This window comes from Ylistrum balloti, unplaced genomic scaffold, assembly GCF_031769215.1.
Source record: "Ylistrum balloti isolate Yb309-2 unplaced genomic scaffold, AGI_CSIRO_Ybal_v1 Utg370450, whole genome shotgun sequence".
In the NCBI taxonomy this organism is placed as follows: Eukaryota; Metazoa; Mollusca; class Bivalvia; order Pectinida; family Pectinidae; genus Ylistrum; species Ylistrum balloti.
Window position 1 is genome coordinate 67,016 of NW_026782299.1, and position 23,590 is coordinate 90,605.

Below are 23,590 nucleotides of genomic sequence, written 5' to 3' on the forward strand. Positions count from 1 at the left end.
CTGTACCGTATGTAAACCGTCCGTAGAAAACTAAGCCGAGTGTCGCTATTACACAGTACCAACAGGCGCAACTCAGGGTGTAGAGGGAATAATCTTCAACTATTATACAATTTTTGGGAAACGTATTGCGACCTTTCTGAACATTTAGTACCATGTGAGATTCATTTCTCAATAAGAACACCAACTAAATTATAATTCGAACTGTAAAACTTAGGAACGAAGAATTTCAAACCGAAGCATGGACGATGAGAGGAGATACAGTTTTGAGACAGGAGAAAGAAACACTTTCGGAGTGGTGGATTATGTTCTGTTCGCCCTACTACTCTGTGTCTCCGCAAGCATCGGTCTATTTTACGCCATCAAAGACAGAAAGAATCAGAACACCAAGGATTTCCTATTAGCGGGAGGGAACATGAGCGCCACTCCTGTAGCCTTGTCCCTCCTGGCCAGTTTCATGTCCGCCATTACGTTACTAGGGACGCCAGCCGAGATGTACAACTACACGACCTCCTACTTTTGGATTGGACTTGGCTATTTCTTCACTATCGGATTAGCTGCTCATATATATATACCAGTCTTTTACAACCTTGGAGTAACAAGTGTCTATCAGGTAACTTATATTTTGATATAAAATAATTACGATGCTATTCTGTTCATTGAAAAAATGCACAGTGATACTGATGCTCAGAGTCGAAACCTTTGTACCAATATGAACACAACGTCCAGGATAACGCGGTATAGTTGTACTTACAGACAAAATGCACAACAGAATGCGGTATAATAGTAATAACAGACAATCTATAAATCAAAACGCGGTATAGTAGTGGTAACAGACAAGTGACAACACAGAACGCGGTATAGTAGTGGTAACAGACAATATACGACAGCAGAATGTGGTATAGTAGTGGTAACAGACAAGTGACAACACAGAACGCGGTATAGTAGTGGTAACAGACAAGTGACAACACAGAACGCGGTATAGTAGTGGTAACAGACAACTGACAACACAGAACGCGGTATAGTAGTGGTAACAGACAAGTGACAATACAGTACGCGGTATAGTAGTGGTAACAGACAAGTGACAACACAGAACGCGGTATAGTAGTGGTAACAGACAAGTGACAACACAGAACGCGGTATAGTAGTGGTAACAGACAAGTGACAACACAGAACGCGGTATAGTAGTGGTAACAGACAAGTGACAACACAGAACGCGGTATAGTAGTGGTAACAGACAACTGACAACACAGAACGCGGTATAGTAGTGGTAACAGACAAGTGACAATACAGAACGCGGTATAGTAGTGGTAACAGACAAGTGACAACACAGAACGCGGTATAGTAGTGGTAACAGACAAGTGACAACACAGAACGCGGTATAGTAGTGGTAACAGACAAGTGACAACACAGAACGCGGTATAGTAGTGGTAACAGACAAGTGACAACACAGAACGCGGTATAGTAGTGGTAACAGACAAGTGACAACACAGAACGCGGTATAGTAGTGGTAACAGACAATATACGACAGCAGAATGTGGTATAGTAGTGGTAACAGACAAGTGACAACACAGAACGCGGTATAGTAGTGGTAACAGACAAGTGACAACACAGAACGCGGTATAGTAATGATAACAGACAAGTGACAACACAGAACGCGGTATAGTAGTGGTAACAGACAAGTCACAACACAGAACGCGGTATAGTAGTGGTAACAAACAATATACACATTACACGTTATTAGACATTTAGACTTGATCAGACCTAATTGCCATTCAGTATAATGTTAACTGTAAACAGAACCCTTGGTATACGAAATATCTCACATCAAAATCAGGACAGACGACGGACTTCGGACGAGGGGTGATTTGATTTGCCAACAATTTTATCATAAACCAAAATGGGATAGGGGACAAACACCAGACATAAAAAAAGGCTTTATCCTGAAAGCATAAGAGCGGTAACTCTAACAGACAAGTAATTATGAACGATAAATAGAGAGATTATCAAGGGAAGTAATCAGGTATACGTTATTGTAAACACGACTCACATGTTCGTTTTTGCTAGCTATAATAGCTGATAATTTCCAGTCATTTCATTTTTATTTGATATTATATAATTTATTTACGGTTCACAAAATAATCAGCAACCTTCTGAGACCCCCTGATAGATGTATGTCACGTGAGCAGTAAAATTGCCACATAGCAATGGCGGGAGGGAAACTAAGCTCGTCAGGTACAGCAGCAATAAATACCAAGGAGCAGTACAGCAGGTGTATGAGGATTGCGAGGCTGAAATCATACACTCAATTACTAGCACGTTACTTCCTCACCAAAATGAAGTAGACTGAGGAGCCTTGTCAGACGAAAATACTGAATGACTAACCAGACGCAGAATCTATTCAATGAAAAAAAAACCTGTTTATCATATAGACATCTACCAATTTCAAAACCTGATAAATCAAATTGATAACAACGATATGTGTCGACCTTTCTTGTACATATATACTCGGTCTTAGCCTTGTTCTCATGACGTCATCCAAAACAAATGGTCTCACACTAAAACACTAACATAACTTACACACAGTTTCACCATTACCAGAATTAGAATTTTAATTACATCAAGTAACTTGAACAGCGAGTTTACATCGACAACATTCCTGATATCTTGACTGTGAAATAGGGGGCAGAAGCTCTATATGACAAACCAGTTTATTCCCTAATATCACTAAATAGACGTCAGAAGTCACCATAGTGTCTGGTAAAGAAGACACGTCTGAAAACACCACAGGACATGATATGATTCTGTCTAGGTACGAGACTGGTAAAGAAGACACGTCTGCAATCACCACAGAACTGGAGAAGATCGTGCCTAGGTAGGAGACTGGTAAAGAAGACACGTCTGAAATCACATCAGAACTGGAGAAGATCGTGCCTAGGTACGAGACTGGTAAAGAAGACACGTCTGAAAACACCACAGGACATGATATGATTCTGTCTAGGTACGAGACTGGTAAAGAAGACACGTCTGCAATCACCACAGAACTGGAGAAGATCGTGCCTAGGTACGAGACTGGTAAAGAAGACACGTCTGATATCACATCAGAACTGGAGAAAATCGTGCCTAGGTACGAGACTGGTAAAGAAGACACGTCTGAAATCACATCAGAACTGGAGAAGATCGTGCCTAGGTAGGAGACTGGTAAAGAAGACACGTCTGAAGTCACCACAGAACTGGAGAAGATCGTGCCTAGGTAGGAGACTGGTAAAGAAGACACGTCTGAAATCACATCAGAACTGGAGAAGATCGTGCCTAGGTACGAGACTGGTAAAGAAGACACGTCTGAAATCATCACAGAACTGGAGAAGATCGTGCCTAGGTAGGAGACTGGTAAAGAAGACACGTCTGAAATCACCACAGAACTGGAGAAGATCGTGTCTACGTACGAGTCTGGTAAAGATGACACGTCTGAAATCACCACAAAATTGGATAAGATCGTGCCTAGGTAGGAGACTGGTAAAGAAGACACGTCTGAAGTCACCACAGAACTGGAGAAGATCGTGTCTACGTACGAGACTCGTAAAGAAGACACGTCTGAAGCCACCACAGATCTGGAGAAGATCGTGTCTACGTACGAGACTCGTAAAGAAGACACGTCTGAAATCACATCAGAACTGGAGAAGATCGTGCCTAGGTACGAGACTCGTAAAGAAGACACGTCTGAAATCACATCAGAACTGGAGAAGATCGTGCCTAGGTAGGAGACTGGTAAAGAAGACACGTCTGAAGTCACCACAGAATTGGAGAAGATCGTGTCTACGTATGATTCTGGTAAAGAAGACACGTCTGAAGCCACCACAGATCTGGAAGAGATCACCCGAAGGGCCCTTGACCTAGCCGTCCTGGGTTCGATTCCCGGAATGGATGTGAAAAGGTATGGGGTCACCTGCCCGACCACGTAGTTTTTCCAGGGTACTCTGGTTTCTTCCCATAGTAATGCCCCTCTCGTGCTTCGATCCGGGCCAGCAAGTGATTAGTATAAATTAAAAAAAAACTTGTTTCGCAATTGTTGTAAAAAAAAGTCTATCATTTTCATAAAGAAGACTTCTAGTAGATTTAGAAAATAAAAAAAAATACATTTCTAACCTTCCTTTGAGTGAAATATCCACATTTTGTTTTACAATAGACATGTATAAAACAGCAGAGATTTGCCAAAAGTTTTCAACTGCATCAAAAAAATACTGACCTATATGTTTCAATGTGTTTTAGAATCAAATTCATTTGACTGTAATTTACTTTTAAAAATAACAAATTAAATTTTATTTCCATATAGTATAGGTGCATCCATGTACAAAAACTAATTAAGCTTCAAATAACTAATTTAGGCTAGTTGTGTTGAAGTTTGCCTAGTTTTGGTCAAAGTTGAATGACATACCCATTTCTGCAATATTTTATTAGAAAGATTTTTATATCTTTTACGAATGTGATCCACTTATATGATTCTAATTTTGGAAGGATAAGTTACAAACGTAACCGAGTCTAACGGTGAGAACATCCTTGCATGAAGTTTTTGCCTTAACTTAAAAAAATGACATAGTTGTAATATATGTGCAAGGACTACTCAGTGTGTAAGGCCTCAGGAGTTATTCCCCTTGTAGATGACACTACTTCAAGCGTCTCTGTAACTCCGATGTTCTCTGGAATTATCATAAAAAATGTCTAAGGATATGCCCAGTGTCTCTGGATTCTGTACGTCGACCTGTAGCACAGCTAGATGCAGTCTGTTAATATAACAAAAGTCCACTATTCTGAGCATGGAAATCTTAATCTCTTGAACAATGACCTGAAAACTTAAAAAAAAAAAAAAATATTTATCAATCAGAAAAATAACTAGTTATATATACATGTATCCAATTATTGTTGTTTAAAATGATGGATGTACCTATTTTTCATAGAGCGGGCACATCTATAGAAGTAGTATTGATCAACTTGCGTTACGTAACTATTTGCAAATATCTTAACCAAGATGTTATTTCTGCTTAGAAGAAGATGCTCAGAAAACGGCTTGATGGGCATTTCATATCATTGAAATACAAGTAACTTAAGTTGGAAAATCATACGATTAATTGAACAACCTACTAATCAGACCCACTGGTCTACTAGCAAAGTTTATAGCTTTTCATGCCATGAATGTATGCTTTTATCATTTCTTCTAAACTAGTAATGATGACTATTTCTTCTTTTCTATTAAAAGACGCACACACGCACACTGCTGTATGTAGCACACACGCACCCTGCTGTATGTAGCACACACGCACCCTGCTGTATGTAGCACACACGCACACTGCTGTATGTAGCACACACGCACCCTGCTGTATGTAGCACACACGCACCCTGCTGTATGTAGCACACACGCACACTGCTGTATGTAGCACACACGCACCCTGCTGTATGTAGCACACACGCACACTGCTGTATGTAGCACACACGCACCCTGCTGTATGTAGCACACACGCACCCTGCTGTATGTAGCACACACGCACCCTGCTGTATGTAGCACACACGCACACTGCTGTATGTAGCACACACGCACCCTGCTGTATGTAGCACACACGCACCCTGCTGTATGTAACACACACGCACTCTGCTGTATGTAGCACACACGCACCCTGCTGTATGTAGCACACACGCACCCTGCTGTATGTAGCACACACGCACTCTGCTATATGTAGCACACACGCACTCTGCTATGTAGCACACACGCACCCTGCTGTATGTAGCACACACGCACTCTGCTGTATGTAGCACACACGCACCCTGCTGTATGTAGCACACAACTTTGTGATAGGATCGCACATTTTGTGCGGTTTGGTAAAAATGGTTGGTCAAAATTCGCGCAGTTATGACTGAATAGCGGTCGCAGACGTATTACAATTAATTGGTGATTACAAAAGCCATTTTTAATTCGACATTTTTTTAAAAAAAAAATAACACTGGACCCTGCACTAATTATCGTATAGCGGATATATACACGACCGATCCAGATCCGTCTCTCGTCTAACACGCCACTTAATGTAAGATTACGGGAAAAACACGTTTGTTATTGAGTGTGCATGTTTTATACACGTCAAGTTATGTTTCTATGCTATCCCGATATTCACAGACGATTTTCAATGTCCAGCTTGACCACTTCTTTGGTTCAGGAAACCACTCTCAACTTGAATTAAGTGCTGATAACGTCACGCAATGGTTTTGAAAACGAGGCAGTTCATTTTGTAGACATGAACACATGATGGCGAGCAGAAAAGACAGTGTGACGGTATTGACACAATCAGTAAAATCCCGGATCAGCACCGGATTTTGTTATGGGTGTGACAAAGGTCATTTGATAACTCTAAGTCAATTCAGAATTACTAAACATAAGATAAACATAACATTAACGGCGATCGATTCAGACAGGGATTATTTCTGTTTACAGGCGACTGTTTTTTATGCGCATGCGTAAGTATATATGACGCAAAAATTACAAATCAACAGATAAGGATTTCATTTTAAAACTATTGATTGACCTCTTTATGTACATATTTCAGCTAAAACCACCTGTCTTTGTCCATAAGGTGATACACTTGGATATATGTAATAATAAAAATCTGTAAGATCAAAAATCGCTTTACTGTGATGTCGCTTAAAGATGTACCTGATTAGATGTTTTTCGTTTAGAAAAGGGTAGAAAAATGTAAGTTATACCGAAGTAATGAAAATAAGATGTCCTTTCTTTGCCGAGACTAGAAGATACGTCCATTTAATGTTTACATGTACACGTATAATGAGTGTCCGTATGCTAAGGGTGGTCACGTGTGTCACTTTGTAAAAAAACGCACGTGAAAGTACGATTGTATACAACCATTAACTCTGTATCTGATAGATTTACCTGTGTTTCACTTACAGATTTATGGCTTAATTAGGAAATATACTTAGTTGTACTCTTATATATTTCGAAAATAAATAAATAAAAATGTCCCAAATTTATATTGTATGTCATTTCTAAATTTATATCAACCACGATAGAACCGCACAACATGCGCACAAATATGCGAAAGCTTAATTTCGTCCAGTTTCCCTATCGTGCGCGCAACGTGCATTGTTGTGCGAACCCCAGTATGTACACCATTTAAATGTTTTTAGTAACATTCTTGGTATAATATCTCTTGAAGCAATAGTTCCTATTGGTGTTTTTTAATATTCTGTATTATACAAGTACTGATTTAGTACTAGTGTTATTCAACCCATGCTTATCATTTTCAAAGACCCAGATATAACACTTAATCGTTGGTGCAGTAAGCAGTCATACTCAGTTTCTTGAACGCAATTAGGGTGGAAACTTAATGCTTATTATAGCCGCCTTTTTCCATCTGTGAAGTAATGTATGCCAATAATGAAAAAAACACACACTCTTTTTCAATTATATCCCCTTTAGTTTTGAGCTTATATCATTTTAAAATGTTTCTCAGAATTTTGACATGTTCTAAGTTCACTAGTTCTTAAGTAACATTTACATTTCTTTTAAACATATGTCTCCACATTAAAACAAATTCCCTCGTTTTTTTATTTAATAGGAGCATTACCTTATATATATATATATATATATAGAAGGTTACTAATGATATAATGACCATTCAGTATTATCGTAACTACATAGCAATATCAGTGTCCTGCCTGACAAGTGTCCAGTCTGACAAGTGTCCAGTCTGACAAGTGTCCAGCCTGACAAGTGTCCAGTCTGACAAGTGTCCAGCCTGACAAGTGTCCAGTCTGACAAGTATCCAGTCTGACAAGTGTCCAGCCTGACAATATCAATGTCCAGCCTGACAAGTGTCCAGTCTGACCAGTGTCCAGTCTGACAATATCAGTGTCTAAAAGTTTATCAGCTGTTTACATACATAGTTGTAGGGATTGTTCTTGGTATAGGTGTACCCCTTTTATTTTAGGTAGGCTTCATGGATTAAACCAGCCCTCCCCATACCTATCTTCCCTCCCTTTACCTGTGTAAAATGTATTGAAGGAGATATTGACGTCTTAAATACTTATCTATATGTGCCACTAGTGATAAGCGCTTGATAATAGAACTACAAAGTTTGTATATTAAACTCGTGAATGTACAGTAACATGGCGGGGCCTTCCATGTGTTACTTAGTGTAACGGGATTTGGCCTTCACTTCTTCCTATAATATGGAGTAGCACGGCCTGTTGGTTAAAATCTAGAACAGCGCTTCATTCAGATTCACACTAAAACAATAAATAACTCGTGGCTGTTTGTGGAGAGGCGAAATCCCGAGGAGGTCAGTGAACGGATCGAGGCTATGACAGATTACCTTCAACTTGGTAATTGTGCAATTATCTTGAACCCGCGAAACTTGGCTAGTGTGGAAACTTGGAAACGCATCATAGTTCAACTCTGTGTTTTAAAGGCATCAACATTTTGATACGGGGACTGCTGGAGAGTTGAACGTGGCAGAGAGAGAGAGCTATAGCATTGTAACGTTCTGTTTTCTAAAGCAACAGATTCGACAGCATGGACGAAGAGGGGAAATACAGTTTTCAGACAGGAGAAAGAAACACTTTCGGAGTTGTGGATTATGTTCTGTTCGCCCTACTACTCTGTGTGTCCGCAAGCATCGGTCTGTTTTACGCCATCAAAGACAGAAAGAATCAAAACACCAAGGATTTTTTATTGGCGGGAGGGAACATGAGCGCCATCCCTGTGGCCTTGTCCCTCCTGGCCAGTTTCATGTCCGCCATTACGTTACTAGGGACGCCAGCCGAGATGTACAACTACACGACCATATACTGGTGGATTGGACTTGGTTACTTCTTCACCATTGGGGCAGCTGCCCATATATACGTACCTGTGTTTTACAGGCTGCGGGTCACAAGTGCCTACCAGGTAAATGAAGGTCAATGTCGTAGTTTTAAGAAAATTATTTTAATGTAGTTTTTAGCGTAGGGCATCATTTGTATGATTAGAAGTAATGTCAAGTGGTCCTATAATGTAAACAATGCAGGGTCGTATGCCTGCACTTCTGTCGTAATACTAGTGCATGTGTACTAGTTAAATGATATTCGTTTGACATCCGGGTACTCTACGACGAAAACGGGGTTATTTGTGTCGTAGTCGACAAACGACGACGTTACAGGTATTCCAGTAGAAAAGTCGAGCACATTACTCGGACTTGCATCCCACAATTGCTTGTGTTTTGCCCACGTTGAACACTAGTCTCTCGGATATCATAAAACATTTTGTTTAAAGTCTGTGGAAAGTTACCAAATCATAAGCTCACCTATTAACTGTTTAGTGTTATTGTATCAGTTTTGTCTGATTAAGTATAGTCACCCCCACTGACGCCACAGTCGGAGAAATTTGATGTATTATACATAAACTCGACTCCGTACATTAAGTAAGAAATACAGACATTGCTGGAGTGTCAATCCATATTGTACACGTGTTATGATTTTCACATCTTTGAAATCATGTATGGCTGTTTAAGAAGGTGTTTAAAGTTGTTGAAGAAATTAACTGGTAGTAATGACTGTTCTCTAATTTATAGTTTGACCTCTAAAGGTTGACTACTAATGATAAAAAGATGTGTACGTATGTAAATAGACTTGATTGTTTAAAACAGTGGCGTGTTGATGTCGCTACGGCAGCAAACTCACAAACTTAGGAGGTCTACAAGAGGATACGACCTACCAGGTTATGAGAATATCATACATACAGTGATCACAGTGCACCAGCCGACATAACTATCTGGGTGGGTCCTAGTTTTGTACAGTGTAAACGATACCAAATAATAATGATAAGTCTTACATGTCTGAATTATGTAATAAACTGCACATAAAGTACATTGAATTCTTGCTTTAGATATATGTCAACTTTACGATAAAATGTGACGTTTCTTACACAATTTTACTCAAAGATCTGATGTAGGGTTATATACCAAACCATATGTGTGCCAAGACCGCGTCACAATATCAGGTTTCCTGACATGGCCGAGCTAGGAGAGATAAGCTAAAATGGAGAGCGTAAACTTTCAGAATAACCTCTGATGTTAATTATGACAAGTTCCAGAAAACATTTGTCAGCAAAAACACCACAGTACCTACGCTGTCACTATGACAGGGGCTGGATTTGTAATTCATGTTAAATGTGACCCTGCATAAATAAATATAACAAAGATAATTGTGATGTTGTAGATCGTGTTCGGTGAATGATACAGCATATAATAATCTCTACAAAAAGTACTGCACCGCTTTAAATTTGTATAGAAGTATTTAATGTACTCTAACAAATGTTTGTTTTATAGTAAGGTTGTTCTAACAATCACCGTTCTACTTCTAATGCCGAAACATGTACTGATAAGTCCAATGTGTGTTCCGTCTTACACCGAGGCCTCAGTAATACCGATCATAATGCTGTAGAAACAATTCAGTAACATTAGTTGATGTCGCTTTCTCCTGTAGAAAAAAAAACATCATCAATAATTTGCAATTTAAATGATAAAATTTATTGGTTAGTAGTTAAACAATGAAGGTAACAGACGCGTTTTCATTGGTCAGATAGTAATTGTTTATGATAATTAATACCAAACAATGATACACTATCGTGATTTGTCACCAAAATCTGATGTGGTCAGTTTAATAGCTTTTTAATTACTAGAAATAGTAAAACATACTATGGAAAACTTTTTTTGTAAAACGGGTATCTTAAGTATAGAAAAATATACTGAAGATGAAATCCTGATAGTTACCGAATTCCTGGTTTAAAACATTTTCGTTGAGTTCAACGAACTGTTGTCATTCCTGTGGGAACAAACTGGGCCGATCTTTCGGCTGACTTTTTTGGTTTTCATATACATTGCAGAGGAGCGTATCGAAACAGGGAACAACTGAGACTTGGCCAAGTCTTTTAATTCCTTTGTAAGATTACGATGTCTGACCTTTGAATTGTTTTTATCAGCCAGTAACCCCGACATTTTTCTATGACGAAAGCAACAGGGGTAGATTTTCTCATCAGCCAATATCCCCGACATTTTTCTATGACGAAAGCAACAGGGGTAGATTTTCTCATCAGCCAATATCCCCAACATTTTTCTATGACGAAAGCAACAGGGGTAGATTTTCTCATCAGCCAATATCCCCGACATTTTTCTATGACGAAAGCAACAGGGGTAGATTTTCTCATCAGCCAATATCCCCGACATTTTTCTATGACGAAAGCAACAGGGGTAGATTTTCTCATCAGCCAGTAACCCCGACATTTTTCTATGACGAAAGCAACAGGGACAGATTTTCTCATCAGCCAATATCCCCGACATTTTTCTATGACGAAAGCAACAGGGACAGATTTTCTCATCAGCCAATATCCCCGACATTTTTCTATGACGAAAGCAACAGGGGTAGATTTTCTCATCAGCCAATATCCCCAACATTTTTCTATGACGAAAGCAACAGGGGTAGATTTTCTCATCAGCCAATATCCCCGACATTTTTCTATGACGAAAGCAACAGGGGTAGATTTTCTCATCAGCCAATAACCCCGACATTTTTCTATGACGAAAGCAACAGGGACAGATTTTCTCATCAGCCAATATCCCCGACATTTTTCTATGACGAAAGCAACAGGGACAGATTTTCTCATCAGCCAATATCCCTGACATTTTTCTATGACGAAAGCAACAGGGGTAGATTTTCTCATCAGCCAATATCCCCAACATTTTTCTATGACGAAAGCAACAGGGGTAGATTTTCTCATCAGCCAATATCCCCGACATTTTTCTATGACGAAAGCAACAGGGACATATTTTCTCATCAGCCAATATCCCCGACATTTTTCTATGACGAAAGCAACAGGGGTAGATTTTCTCATCAGCCAATATCCCCAACATTTTTCTATGACGAAAGCAACAGGGGTAGATTTTCTCATCAGCCAATATCCCCAACATTTTTCTATGACGAAAGCAACAGGGGTAGATTTTCTCATCAGCCAATATCCCCGACATTTTTCTATGACGACAGTAACAGGGGTAGATTTTCTCATCAGCCAATAACCCCGACATTTTTCTATGACGAAAGCAACAGGGGTAGATTTTCTCATCAGCCAATATCCCCGACATTTTTCTATGACGACAGTAACAGGGGTAGATTTTCTCATCAGCCAATATCCCCGACATTTTTCTATGACGAAAGTAACAGGGGTAGATTTTCTCATCAGCCAATATCCCCAACATTTTTCTATGACGAAAGTAACAGGGGTAGATTTTCTCATCAGCCAATATCCCCGACATTTTTCTATGACGAAAGCAACAGGGACATATTTTCTCATCAGCCAATATCCCCAACATTTTTCTATGACGAAAGCAACAGGGGTAGATTTTCTCATCAGCCAATATCCCCGACATTTTTCTATGACGAAAGCAACAGGGACATATTTTCTCATCAGCCAATATCCCCAACATTTTTCTATGACGAAAGCAACAGGGGTAGATTTTCTCATCAGCCAATATCCCCAACATTTTTCTATGACGAAAGTAACAGGGGTAGATTTTCTCATCAGCCAATATCCCCGACATTTTTCTATGACGAAAGCAACAGGGACATATTTTCTCATCAGCCAATATCCCCAACATTTTTCTATGACGAAAGCAACAGGGGTAGATTTTCTCATCAGCCAATATCCCCGACATTTTTCTATGACGACAGTAACAGGGGTAGATTTTCTCATCAGCCAATATCCCCGACATTTTTCTATGACGAAAGTAACAGGGGTAGATTTTCTCATCAGCCAATATCCCCGACATTTTTCTATGACGAAAGCAACAGGGGTAGATTTTCTCATCAGCCAATATCCCCAACATTTTTCTATGACGAAAGTAACAGGGGTAGATTTTCTCATCAGCCAATATCCCCGACATTTTTCTATGACGAAAGCAACAGGGACATATTTTCTCATCAGCCAATATCCCCGACATTTTTCTATGACGAAAGCAACAGGGACATATTTTCTCATCAGCCAATATCCCCGACATTTTTCTATGACGAAAGCAACAGGGGTAGATTTTCTCATCAGCCAATAACCCCGACATTTTTCTATGACGAAAGCAACAGGGGTAGATTTTCTCATCAGCCAATAACCCCGACATTTTTCTATGACGAAAGCAACAGGGGTAGATTTTCTCATCAGCCAATAACCCCGACATTTTTCTATGACGAAAGTAACAGGGGTAGATTTTCTCACCAGCCAATATCCCCGACATTTTTCTATGACGAAAGCAACAGGGACAGATTTTCTCATCAGTCATTTACCTCGATAATTTTCTATGACGAAAGCAACAGGGGTAGATTTTCTCATCAGCCAATTACCTCGACATTTTTCTATGACGAAAGCAACAGGGGCGGATTTTCAGCTAGCTGTACGATAAACGGGATGATTCCAATTTCCTATTGTGAATTTTCCATTGCCAGATAAGTTTGCTTCCCGTATCTAATGTATGATAATTACATGTCGCTGTTCCATATTCCAGGTTTTGTTCCCATGTCAGAGGAATGCAGGTTTGATGAAGACTTTTGGCATGTGTAATGATTGCCACCGTGATCTCCGTTGCAATTATTCCGCTTACTTGTGCGATGTATAGTTAGATGTGTCTGACGAACATCAGTATACCTGGTAGTTTCGTTACTGTGTTCTGAAAACGCTATTGTTACTATAAAACAAAACCACATTTAACAAGAATTCGCACATAGGGCGATACAATAATCAGAGCACCTACTCTAAGCTTTACGTACAATCACCCAGATAATTTTTTATCCGGAGGATAAAATAAAATTATATTCAGAAGTTATGAAAAAGTGAAATACAAAACTTAGAAAATCACTCTGTATATTTGTTATTATAAAAAAATTGTAACAATTTTGAGTCACTAAAAGCTCAGGGATAAACTACATTGTAATCTTCTAATTGAATGTCGTGACGTAAATGCAGTTTAAATAAATACATTACACACATCAGAATTGGAAAAGGTTGTACTCGGGTTCACAAGTTACACGCGCCAGACTCCAAATCGACCCGTATTATATCAGAAATCATCCGGTCGTTTTATCAGGAAAAGGAAAACTGTTTTATGTTTTACGATGTAACGGTCCATATTTTTGGCAACATCTGCAAAGTGATGATTATCAACCTCACGTTTGTATTGAAGTCCTGTTTCCAGTTATAGAGTAATTATATCTGGTATCGACAAGGCTTGTACGTTTTTATCAGGAAACAAAATCTAAATATTATGTCAAAACTGTACAGAGTAGGAATCAGTGTTACGGTCTGTGGGAGGGGGTGATTAGGTCTACTTTCGGAGTACATGTATTTGAGATGTTTTTTTTTTTTTTTTTGTGTCCTAGTTTTTACGCTTCTATGACTGAGTACATGTAGATTGAGTACATAAAGATTAATTAAGTTTCCTGTCCAAGTGCAACCTGTTTCCGTGTGATTTCGTATGAGTATTCTTTATTGGTGATACACTTATCGAAAAACAAACTAAAAAACCTATTAAATCGTGAGACAAGTTCCGCTTTAATTTAGTTAGTAGACGATATAGTAGTTATGAGTATTTCTGCTGTGTTTATTATGTCTCGCTTACATCATATATTGAGTATACATTCAGTGCCTGAAAAAAGAGATTCGGTACGCCAAAATACTCAATGATATCCATTGCGTCCATGTGTTGTATAGAAATGAGATTCGGCAGACCTACACACTCAATGATATCCATTGCGTCCATGTGTTGTATAGAAATGAGATTAGGTAGTCCTAGACTCGCTAATATCCATTGCGTCCATGTGTTGTATAAAAATGAGATTCGGCAGACCTACAGACTCAATGATATCCATTGCGTTCATGTGTTGTATAGAAATGAGATTCGGCAGACCTACAGACTCAATGATATCCATTGTGTACATGTGTTGTATAGAAATGAGATTCGGCAGACCTACAGACTCAATGATATCCATTGCGTCCATGTGTTGTATAGAAATGAGATTCGGCAGACCTACAGACTCAATGATATCCATTGCGTACATGTGTTGTATAGAAATGAGATTCGGCAGACCTACACACTCAATGATATCCATTGTGTACATGTGTTGTATAGAAATGAGATTGGCAGACCTACAGACTCAATGATATCCATTGCGTACATGTGTTGTATAGAAATGAGATTCGGCAGACCTACAGACTCAATGATATCCATTGCGTCCATGTGTTGTATAGAAATGAGATTCGGCAGACCTACAGACTCAATAATATCCATTGCGTCTATGTGTTGTATAGAAATGAGATTCGGCAGACCTACAGACTCAATGATATCCATTGTGTACATGTGTTGTATAGAAATGAGATTCGGGAGACCTACAGACTCAATGATATCCATTGCGTCCATGTGTTGTATAGAAATGAGATTCGGCAGACCTACAGACTCAATGATATCCATTGCGTTCATGTGTTGTATAGAAATGAGATTCGGCAGACCTACACACTCAATGATATCCATTGTGTACATGTGTTGTATAGAAATGAGATTGGCAGACCTACACACTCAATGATATCCATTGCGTCCATGTGTTGTATAGAAATGAGATTCGGCAGACCTACACACTCAATGATATCCATTGTGTACATGTGTTGTATAGAAATGAGATTCGGCAGACCTACAGACTCAATGATATCCATTGTGTCCATATGTTGTATAGAAACGAGATTCGGCAGACCTACAGACTTAATAATATCCATTGTGTCTATGTGTTGTATAGAGATGAGATAAGGCAGAAATACAGACTCAATAATATCTATTGTGTCTATGTGTTGTATAGAAATGAGATTCGGCAGACCTACAGACTTAATAATATCCATTGTGTCTATGTGTTGTATAGAGATGAGATAAGGCAGAAATACAGACTCAATAATATCTATTGTGTCTATGTGTTGTATAGAAATGAGATTAGGTAGTCCTTGATATAGGTTGCATAGAAATGAGACGAATTTGCAGATATCCTTGTTTTATGCACTGTGTTTTACACCAACAGTACCTGGAAATGAGATTCGGTAGACCTACACGCTCGCTGATATCCGTTGTCTACGTCATACAGATGGTAAGTGTGTTGATTTTGTATGTATGATCTTTTATATATAATTGAAAAATAAAAAAGCTTTAATTGATGTATAGACGAAAGGCAAATTTATCGACGTAACTTGTATTATGATTATTTCATACAAAAGTCTACATTCACAAGCTATAATTAAGTAGTAGTTATTTACCCCATTTACAATCTACTTTTAAAAATGTAAACCCGCGTGACGATTAATTGATATAATCCCTTTTTAAATTCCTCTCAATCTTGTATAAAAGTACTGCCACGGTTAGTTGTATAACTGTTCACTTGGCTTTACTGTACATTGAAAAAGATTGCGGTCAATTTCAAATGAACGGGTATAACCAACGTTTGCGAGGTAAACAGACTGTAGCATCGTCGCATGGAACTCGTAAATCGGTGGGTCATGAGAAATGTTCATCGTTCAAGGATTGGACCAGTTCCTGCGTGTTTGACGGCTGAATTTGACGTTCTCTCAGGCGTTGCCTAAGAGCGTCCCAATACGCTTAACTGGTGACACACCAGATGATTTCGATGTCCAGTCTAATAGCGTCTTTTGAATGATAGTGCCGCTGGTTTTAAAATTTCGTTTCCTTATTGAATATCGGTTAATTTGCCATTTACCACAACAAGTCTGGTATGAATTCCAACCCCCAAATACAACCCCAAGCCATTATACTTCCGCTGCGGAACGGATCCTGTCCTGTGACGCAGCAGTTCTCACAACGGTCTCCTCGTTGCTTCCACACTCCCCACCTTCCATTATCAAGTTGTAGACAAAACGAGACTCTTCCTAGGAGCTCAGCAAAGTTGATCTCTGGTCCAGTTACGGGACTCCAACCAAAATGGTATGCCACTCGACGTAAAGACTCTCAAACCTGAATCATACCCACAGTCCTGTCCTTGTGCTACATAGCAAGATGTGGTGAATTCGAAGTCACGAAAATGTAAAGAACGAATGTCATTCTGGCATTTTATGAAATTCAAACGAAGATAGTGGAAGGTAGCGGAAGACACCCAGGCTGTTTATACACGCTTGATTAATTTTGGTAACATCTATGCTTTTGTAATGTAAACTGTTGTTATTTTCCTATATATGCAGATTTTTTTTCACTCATTCACAAGTATTCGTCAAGAAAATTATAGGGGTATGAATTTTGATAATGTTGTAAATGATGCGGACATATTTCCTACATTTTCAAAACCTATAGGTACATTTTATCTTCCGATAGGTAACAGGAGTCGTGTATTGATAATATATACAATGTATCACAGCCTGCAATATTTCTAGTAAACAATCTCACTGTATCGTTCGGAGAAGAGAATCGATATATTTTATCTTTGTATTTCCAGGTTCTCTACATGTCCATTGTGCTATATGCTCCGTCCTTGGCCATGAATGCTGGTAATGTATGCAAAAACTCTAAAACGTTTCGATAATCTCTTTACGAAATCCTGGAAACATACTTATTAATTGGTCGAATGGCGAAGTGGAGGCGATTTTAGTGTATGTTATATGATATTTATGCGGATCCACTTTTTCGAATTCCAAAATAATGATTTCAACCGCTATGGTATATTTTCTGTTTATATCTGGTTTTATAGTGACCGGCTTCACGTTGTGGGGATCTGTGTGGGCAGTCGGCCTCGTCTGTATCTTCTACACTACCATTGTAAGTATCGTCTTAGTAAAATATGGGCTTCGTCTACTAAATGATAAAGAATATTTGTTTTAATTTTTATTGCAATATTTTCAATGGAACCCAAATCATTTAGATAAACTACCATTAAGAGTATGGTCTACCTTGTACCGATACTTGAGTGTCGTTTGTATCTCATATAGCACGTATATTTATCAAATATACTGTCTTTTAGTGCGTTTAATATCCAACTATTATGAGTATCAGCTACTTCATCTTAATATTTGTATATATATATGTCATGAGTATATTTACATGGTGAGTGTCTTAATGAAGCAGAAGATACTTACGATTCCGGAACACATGGTCTTACTGTCCTTGTGGTTTTTAATGAGCTTCCGTGTGACTCTTTTGTTGATATTTCCCCTAGTTTTATTGACTTTGAGTTTGGAGTAAGATTCTGTTGACATATCGACATTTTCTTTATTTTTTTAAAATTAGTAATAAAAACAGTTTAAGTACGAGTGTCATTTTATCTTATGTGCAATTATTATGGACACCAAACTTTTTTTTTCTGATAATATTTTAATAAGTGTCAATGACGAAAAGAAATAACGTATCTACCATCATACGTTTTAAGAAGGGTTATTTCCAGTTAACACAGGTATGCAATCAGTTGTTAGTCTTCGTCCTTCATTTCGGAACGTTTTATTTATAGGCCTGTCATAAATTAGCATTGGGGCAACCGGTAAATCTCCTGACTTTCAAAGTGGACAGAGTATTCTCATGATGTTGATAATGAAGTATAAATGCGTGGTATTTAAATATATACACAGTGTTATTTATAAGATTGCTAATTTGTTAATACCATATGTTATAATCTGGTTTTACGTCCCTGTTAAGGCCTAGTCTTGTTTGGGTTGATCAAATCATTTTCGAATGCAACTAAAACAACGTCTTGTGATATTTACCTACTGCTGTGTGAAGACAATCTAAGTACAGATAGATATTTTCTCACTCCTTTGTCCGTCCTGGTATGAAGACTGTCTAAATATATATATACAATATCTTCTGTTTTTTAATCAACCTATTCCGAGACAGCCAGTTGTCCGTCGTCAGTCTGTCAACAGTTTGTTCTCTTTTTTTAACCCACCTTTTGCGAGGCACCAGAGAGAGCTTCTGCTGTACCGCAGTGTCCGTCGTCCGTCCGTCAACATTTCCTTCACACGATTGATTTACTCAATTTGGCTGAAAGCATACCTAAGTGGTGAAGCTGACCTTCAGGGAACTGAGGGGCGGAACCAAAAGGGAAATATGTTGCTATAAACTTCTCTAGCTTCTCATGGTATGATGATATTTTAAGTATAGATCGACACTTCATTGCCATTTTGTGTAGGGTGGTATGAAGGCGGTGCTGTGGACTGACACGTTCCAGGTAGGAGTTATGCTGGCAGGTCTTTGCACCATCCTTATCCAGGGTTCAATCGAGGTGGGAGGATTCTCCAAAGCATGGCAATATTCTGTTGACAGTGGCAGAATCCTGTTTGACGAGTATGTATTCCTGTAAAACTGGTATTCTAAATATAGCTCTATGTCGTGATAATAAAAAGACACGAAAAAACCGGATAACGGATGCATACTAAAGCATAGAGGTGTACTATCTTAAACATAAAACATTCTCTATAGTTTTAATACATTGATAACAGTAGTGAAATCTAGTCGTTGCCATCCTTGCCTGCCCGGCTTTAGTAAGGTATCGACTGTATACTGATTTCGACTCAATAATATTCTGAAAATCTCCACATCGTTGTGATCAAGTCGTGATAAAATTTTGTAATTCACATGTCTACCAAAGTAAGCTTGTGATATATAACGTTCTCACCTTGTAACGATTTGTATCAGTGAATAAATTTAATGTCAGTTGCCACAAAAGATATTTCTATTAATCACATTTTCAGTTTCAACCCTGACCCTATCGTACGTCATAGTGTCTGGTCGTGCGTGTTTGGAGGTGCGATAACCTGGTTGGCGGTGTATGGGGCAAATCAGGCGCAGATCCAACGTGCCATTACGTGCCCCACGTTGAGAAAGGCACAGATGTAAGTAGTATATACTATTCCTGGTCCTACATCTTAGTTAGGCAAGAGGTGGATACGCTTCACCTACCTTGCGTCTACTTTTCAAAATAAGATTCGTAAACGTCATTTTAATTTGTCAAATTTGTATAATCGACGTCATTAACTTTGTCTGTCCTTCCTGTAAAATAAATTTGTAAGATGTACTTATGTAAGTACGACAGAATAGTTCCATTTTTTTCTACATTATTAACTTTATGGGCCGTTGTCTTGTGTTAGCAACAGATACCATGTATATGTAGTGAAAACTGTCATTATGGACTTACCGTAAGAGATGGGTAGTCAATGCTAGTTGTTGGCTTTCAATTATTTGTAAATAAATCCTCGCATTTCAGGTGGTATGGAGTCTAAACAAAATGTTATCAACTTCTAATACACTTCTTCCTCTTCATTCTTAACTATTATTTATTGCATTATGTCTTTTTCAAATCTGTTGTTGAATGACAAGTTGCTGTCATTATCACAGAAACAGTTAGAAACAATTGTTGTGATTGAAGTACTTAAAATAGCTCAACGTCCATCTCACATAAGCGATTGGTCTTAGGCAGTGCCTAACTGATAAAGTCTTTCCGCAGTTATAACATCATAATGTTGATGCAGACAAGTAGAGTGGCCGCTTAACATAATGTTTCTCCCGTTGCAGGGCCTACTGGTTCAACTTCCCTGGTCTGTGTGTCATTCTCTACCTGTGTTGTTTTATTGGTACCGTAGCCTATGCCTTCTACCGAACATGTGATCCCAAGACCTTCGGCCTCATCACCGCATCTGATCAGGTGTGTGTCCTGGTGCTGTCCACGTCCAATGTATCTCAGATCTGACCAGAGCACAAGAAAAGTTTTGTTAACGTAGAAGAAACACTACGAATATATACGAAAGTGTTCTATTTAACGCATTCACAAACCATAAATGTCATATTTTACCCAGTGGTATTGTAGATCTATGACCCAATTAAAATGCACTCGAAAGAAGTTGCTAGAGCTAAATATTTATAAATGCCAAACTCTCAATACTGTATGCGGTTTCCAATAACTTTAGTTTTCGTGTTTTTGTCGCTTAAACTTTACATCTTGAACTTGTAGTTACTGCCACTTTTCGTCATGGACGTTTTGGGAAAGATGCCTGGTGTTCCTGGAATATTCGTGTCGTGTATCTTCAGTGGAGCTCTGAGGTACCATTATGTAGTTAGTCAAACAAAAATGTTCAAATCATCAATAATTAATTACACATTTGCAAATTTACAAATTTAGAAAAAAAAGCTAAATGTGAATCCAGGGAAATGGAGATCCAAATGGTGAGAAGGGAATCTCAAGTAAAATGGGATATTTGACAGAATCGTCCTCAGAACGGTGCCATCACGTCTCCTGGTCCTGTGGTGTTTATCTGCCTGCTTTGTTCTCCTTGTCAATTATGGAATAAGATTGTTGGAATTCATATGTTGTTGATGATGTAATATTAACACATTGTTGGTGATATTTCATACAGATCTGTTGACAAACGGTCATTTCTCACACTGAAAACGTAGAACATTTCTGAATGTCCAAGTGTTTGCCGAAGGTTAAGGCTGTCAATATCAAATCATATATAGGAAACATCGACAAAAAGAGATACAACTTGTAAGAGAGAAATGATCTGTACAGTTTTGAACGGTTCATTATAGGTAATGTTTTGTGTTACAATAGTACACTGTCGTCCGGCCTTAACTCGATAGCCGCTGTCCTGCTGGAGGACGTGGTCAAGGTCTTCTGTGTGTCGGACCTCAACGAACAGAGGGCCACTAACGCTTCAAAACTGATCGGTAGGTCCATTAAAGTGTTTTGGATTGATGATCGGTTGATTTTCGCTGTCTGCCTTACAACAGCTTTAGAGTATAACTTCCGATATTCTGTTTATTACAATAGGTAGAGTATTCTATATGTATATAGTACCTTGTGTAATTTGTTCCGGCTGTTGTACTTTTCTCTCTTTATTTAGTTAATTGACCGGTTTTACGACCACTATTACGGATTTTCCCTATTAAATGTTGATCTTGTATCCCACAGCTTTGGTATCAGGGTTTATATGCCTCGGTCTGACGTACGTGGCCTCCATGCTGGGCGGAGTTCTACAGGTAGGTACAATGTGTAATCTACATCGATTGTTGTTTAATGAAGTCGTCATTCCAAAATTGTTTTGTTTTCTTGCTAGTACTCTATTAGGAAATGTTATGTGAACAAGAAATGTCGAAACAAATACGACGATTAGTTTGACCATGTGAATATAGTGTTGAATGGATGTGAATACATGTTGGAAATCTATGTTAATGAATTTGGACATGTAAGGATAATGCATTCATACTATGAGTACTTTACAGACTTATCGTTATATAGGTCAAGTATTGAATTGATTGGAATGTAAAGTTTAAGGTACATTGTATTGGGTTCTAAAAGAGAACGAAACCTTAAATGAGACTTGAATTAAAATCATCATAAAAAAGAGGATTCGTATTTCTGGACTTGCTGTCAAAATCAAAAGTGGTTGTGAAATCGGCGAAAAAAATGTTTGCCAGCAAAAGCAATTATACAAATGATTATAGTTTTAGAAAGAGGAAACGGCGGCTCGCCACAATGTTTGGCCAATCTGTCGGAATGTCTGGTTGATGACCAAAATCGTTAATAATCGTTGTTCGCACATCAAGGTCACAACCGTACCGTCACATTTTACGTCTTAATCGTACCGTTACACTGTCTACGTCACACTCTCTATGTCTCAATCGTACTGTTACACTCTACGTAACAATCGTACTGTTACACTCTACGCCACACACTCTACATCACAAACGTACCGTTACAGTCTCTACGTCACAACCGTACCGTCACACTCTACGTCACAACCGTACCGTTACACTCTACGTCACAATCGTACCGTTACACTCTACGTCACACTTTCTACGTCACAATCATACAGTCACACTCCTCTACTCCAAAGGCTTAATTGCTCGAATTTGTTTACAAAAACGACCTTAAAGTACCATGTCTTTCACAACAAGGGAATATCTTATTTTCAAGATTACACAATATCATTTGTGTTTTTTCTGATGCTAGTTAAAGTCTTAATATGATAACTTTCTCATCGATCGAAGACGGGCGACGGTTTGAAAAAAATAGGGGTTTGATTTAGGAACATCAATAAGGTCCTATATCGGCGATACAGATGTCCTATAGTAATTACTCTGTCTGTCTGCATGTCTGTTCACAAATTCACTCTAGGAATGTATTGACCAATCAAATTGGTCAGTTTATATAACAAACACATCATGAGTTACAACAAAGAGCAAACCATAAAGTCATGATATCCAACGTCTATGAACATTCTGATATATTATGAAGTCACGGAAGAAAGGGAAGAAAACGAGATTTCCTTTTTTTAGATTTCTGGAGGATAGTGGCGGTATTTTTAGTAGATTGTTCTTGTATCCAAATCAATCAATGATGTCCAACTCGTGTTGGTTTTCACTTGAGGCTGATCTTTACGAAAAATGAATCAGAATGGGTTCTAAAGACCTCGGCAAGTCTTCAAAATTCTCTTTATTGATAATGCGTTTCCCTACAAAGAGATATTCTTTGCACAAACCAGTCATATACCACT

General features: G+C 38.5%; 1 protein-coding gene across 2 annotated transcripts in view; it reads left to right on the top strand.

The window, feature by feature from the left end:
* The first annotated feature begins 62 nt into the window (after positions 1-62).
* The window catches only part of LOC132554996 (sodium-coupled monocarboxylate transporter 1-like), a 29,307-nt gene continuing 5,779 nt past the window's right edge, over positions 63-23,590 (top strand). The window contains exons 1-10 of one of the 2 annotated variants that reach the window (XM_060219325.1): positions 63-610; positions 16,126-16,191; positions 17,545-17,596; positions 17,797-17,864; positions 19,228-19,382; positions 19,790-19,930; positions 20,610-20,739; positions 21,046-21,134; positions 21,646-21,761; positions 22,006-22,073. In XM_060219325.1, coding sequence (XP_060075308.1) covers positions 239-610; positions 16,126-16,191; positions 17,545-17,596; positions 17,797-17,864; positions 19,228-19,382; positions 19,790-19,930; positions 20,610-20,739; positions 21,046-21,134; positions 21,646-21,761; positions 22,006-22,073 — 1,257 coding nt within the window. In that variant the 5' untranslated portion in view covers positions 63-238. Of the gene's footprint in view, positions 611-8,569; positions 8,942-16,125; positions 16,192-17,544; positions 17,597-17,796; positions 17,865-19,227; positions 19,383-19,789; positions 19,931-20,609; positions 20,740-21,045; positions 21,135-21,645; positions 21,762-22,005; positions 22,074-23,590 lie in introns of those variants that run through there. The other variant, XM_060219324.1, reaches the window with a different exon arrangement.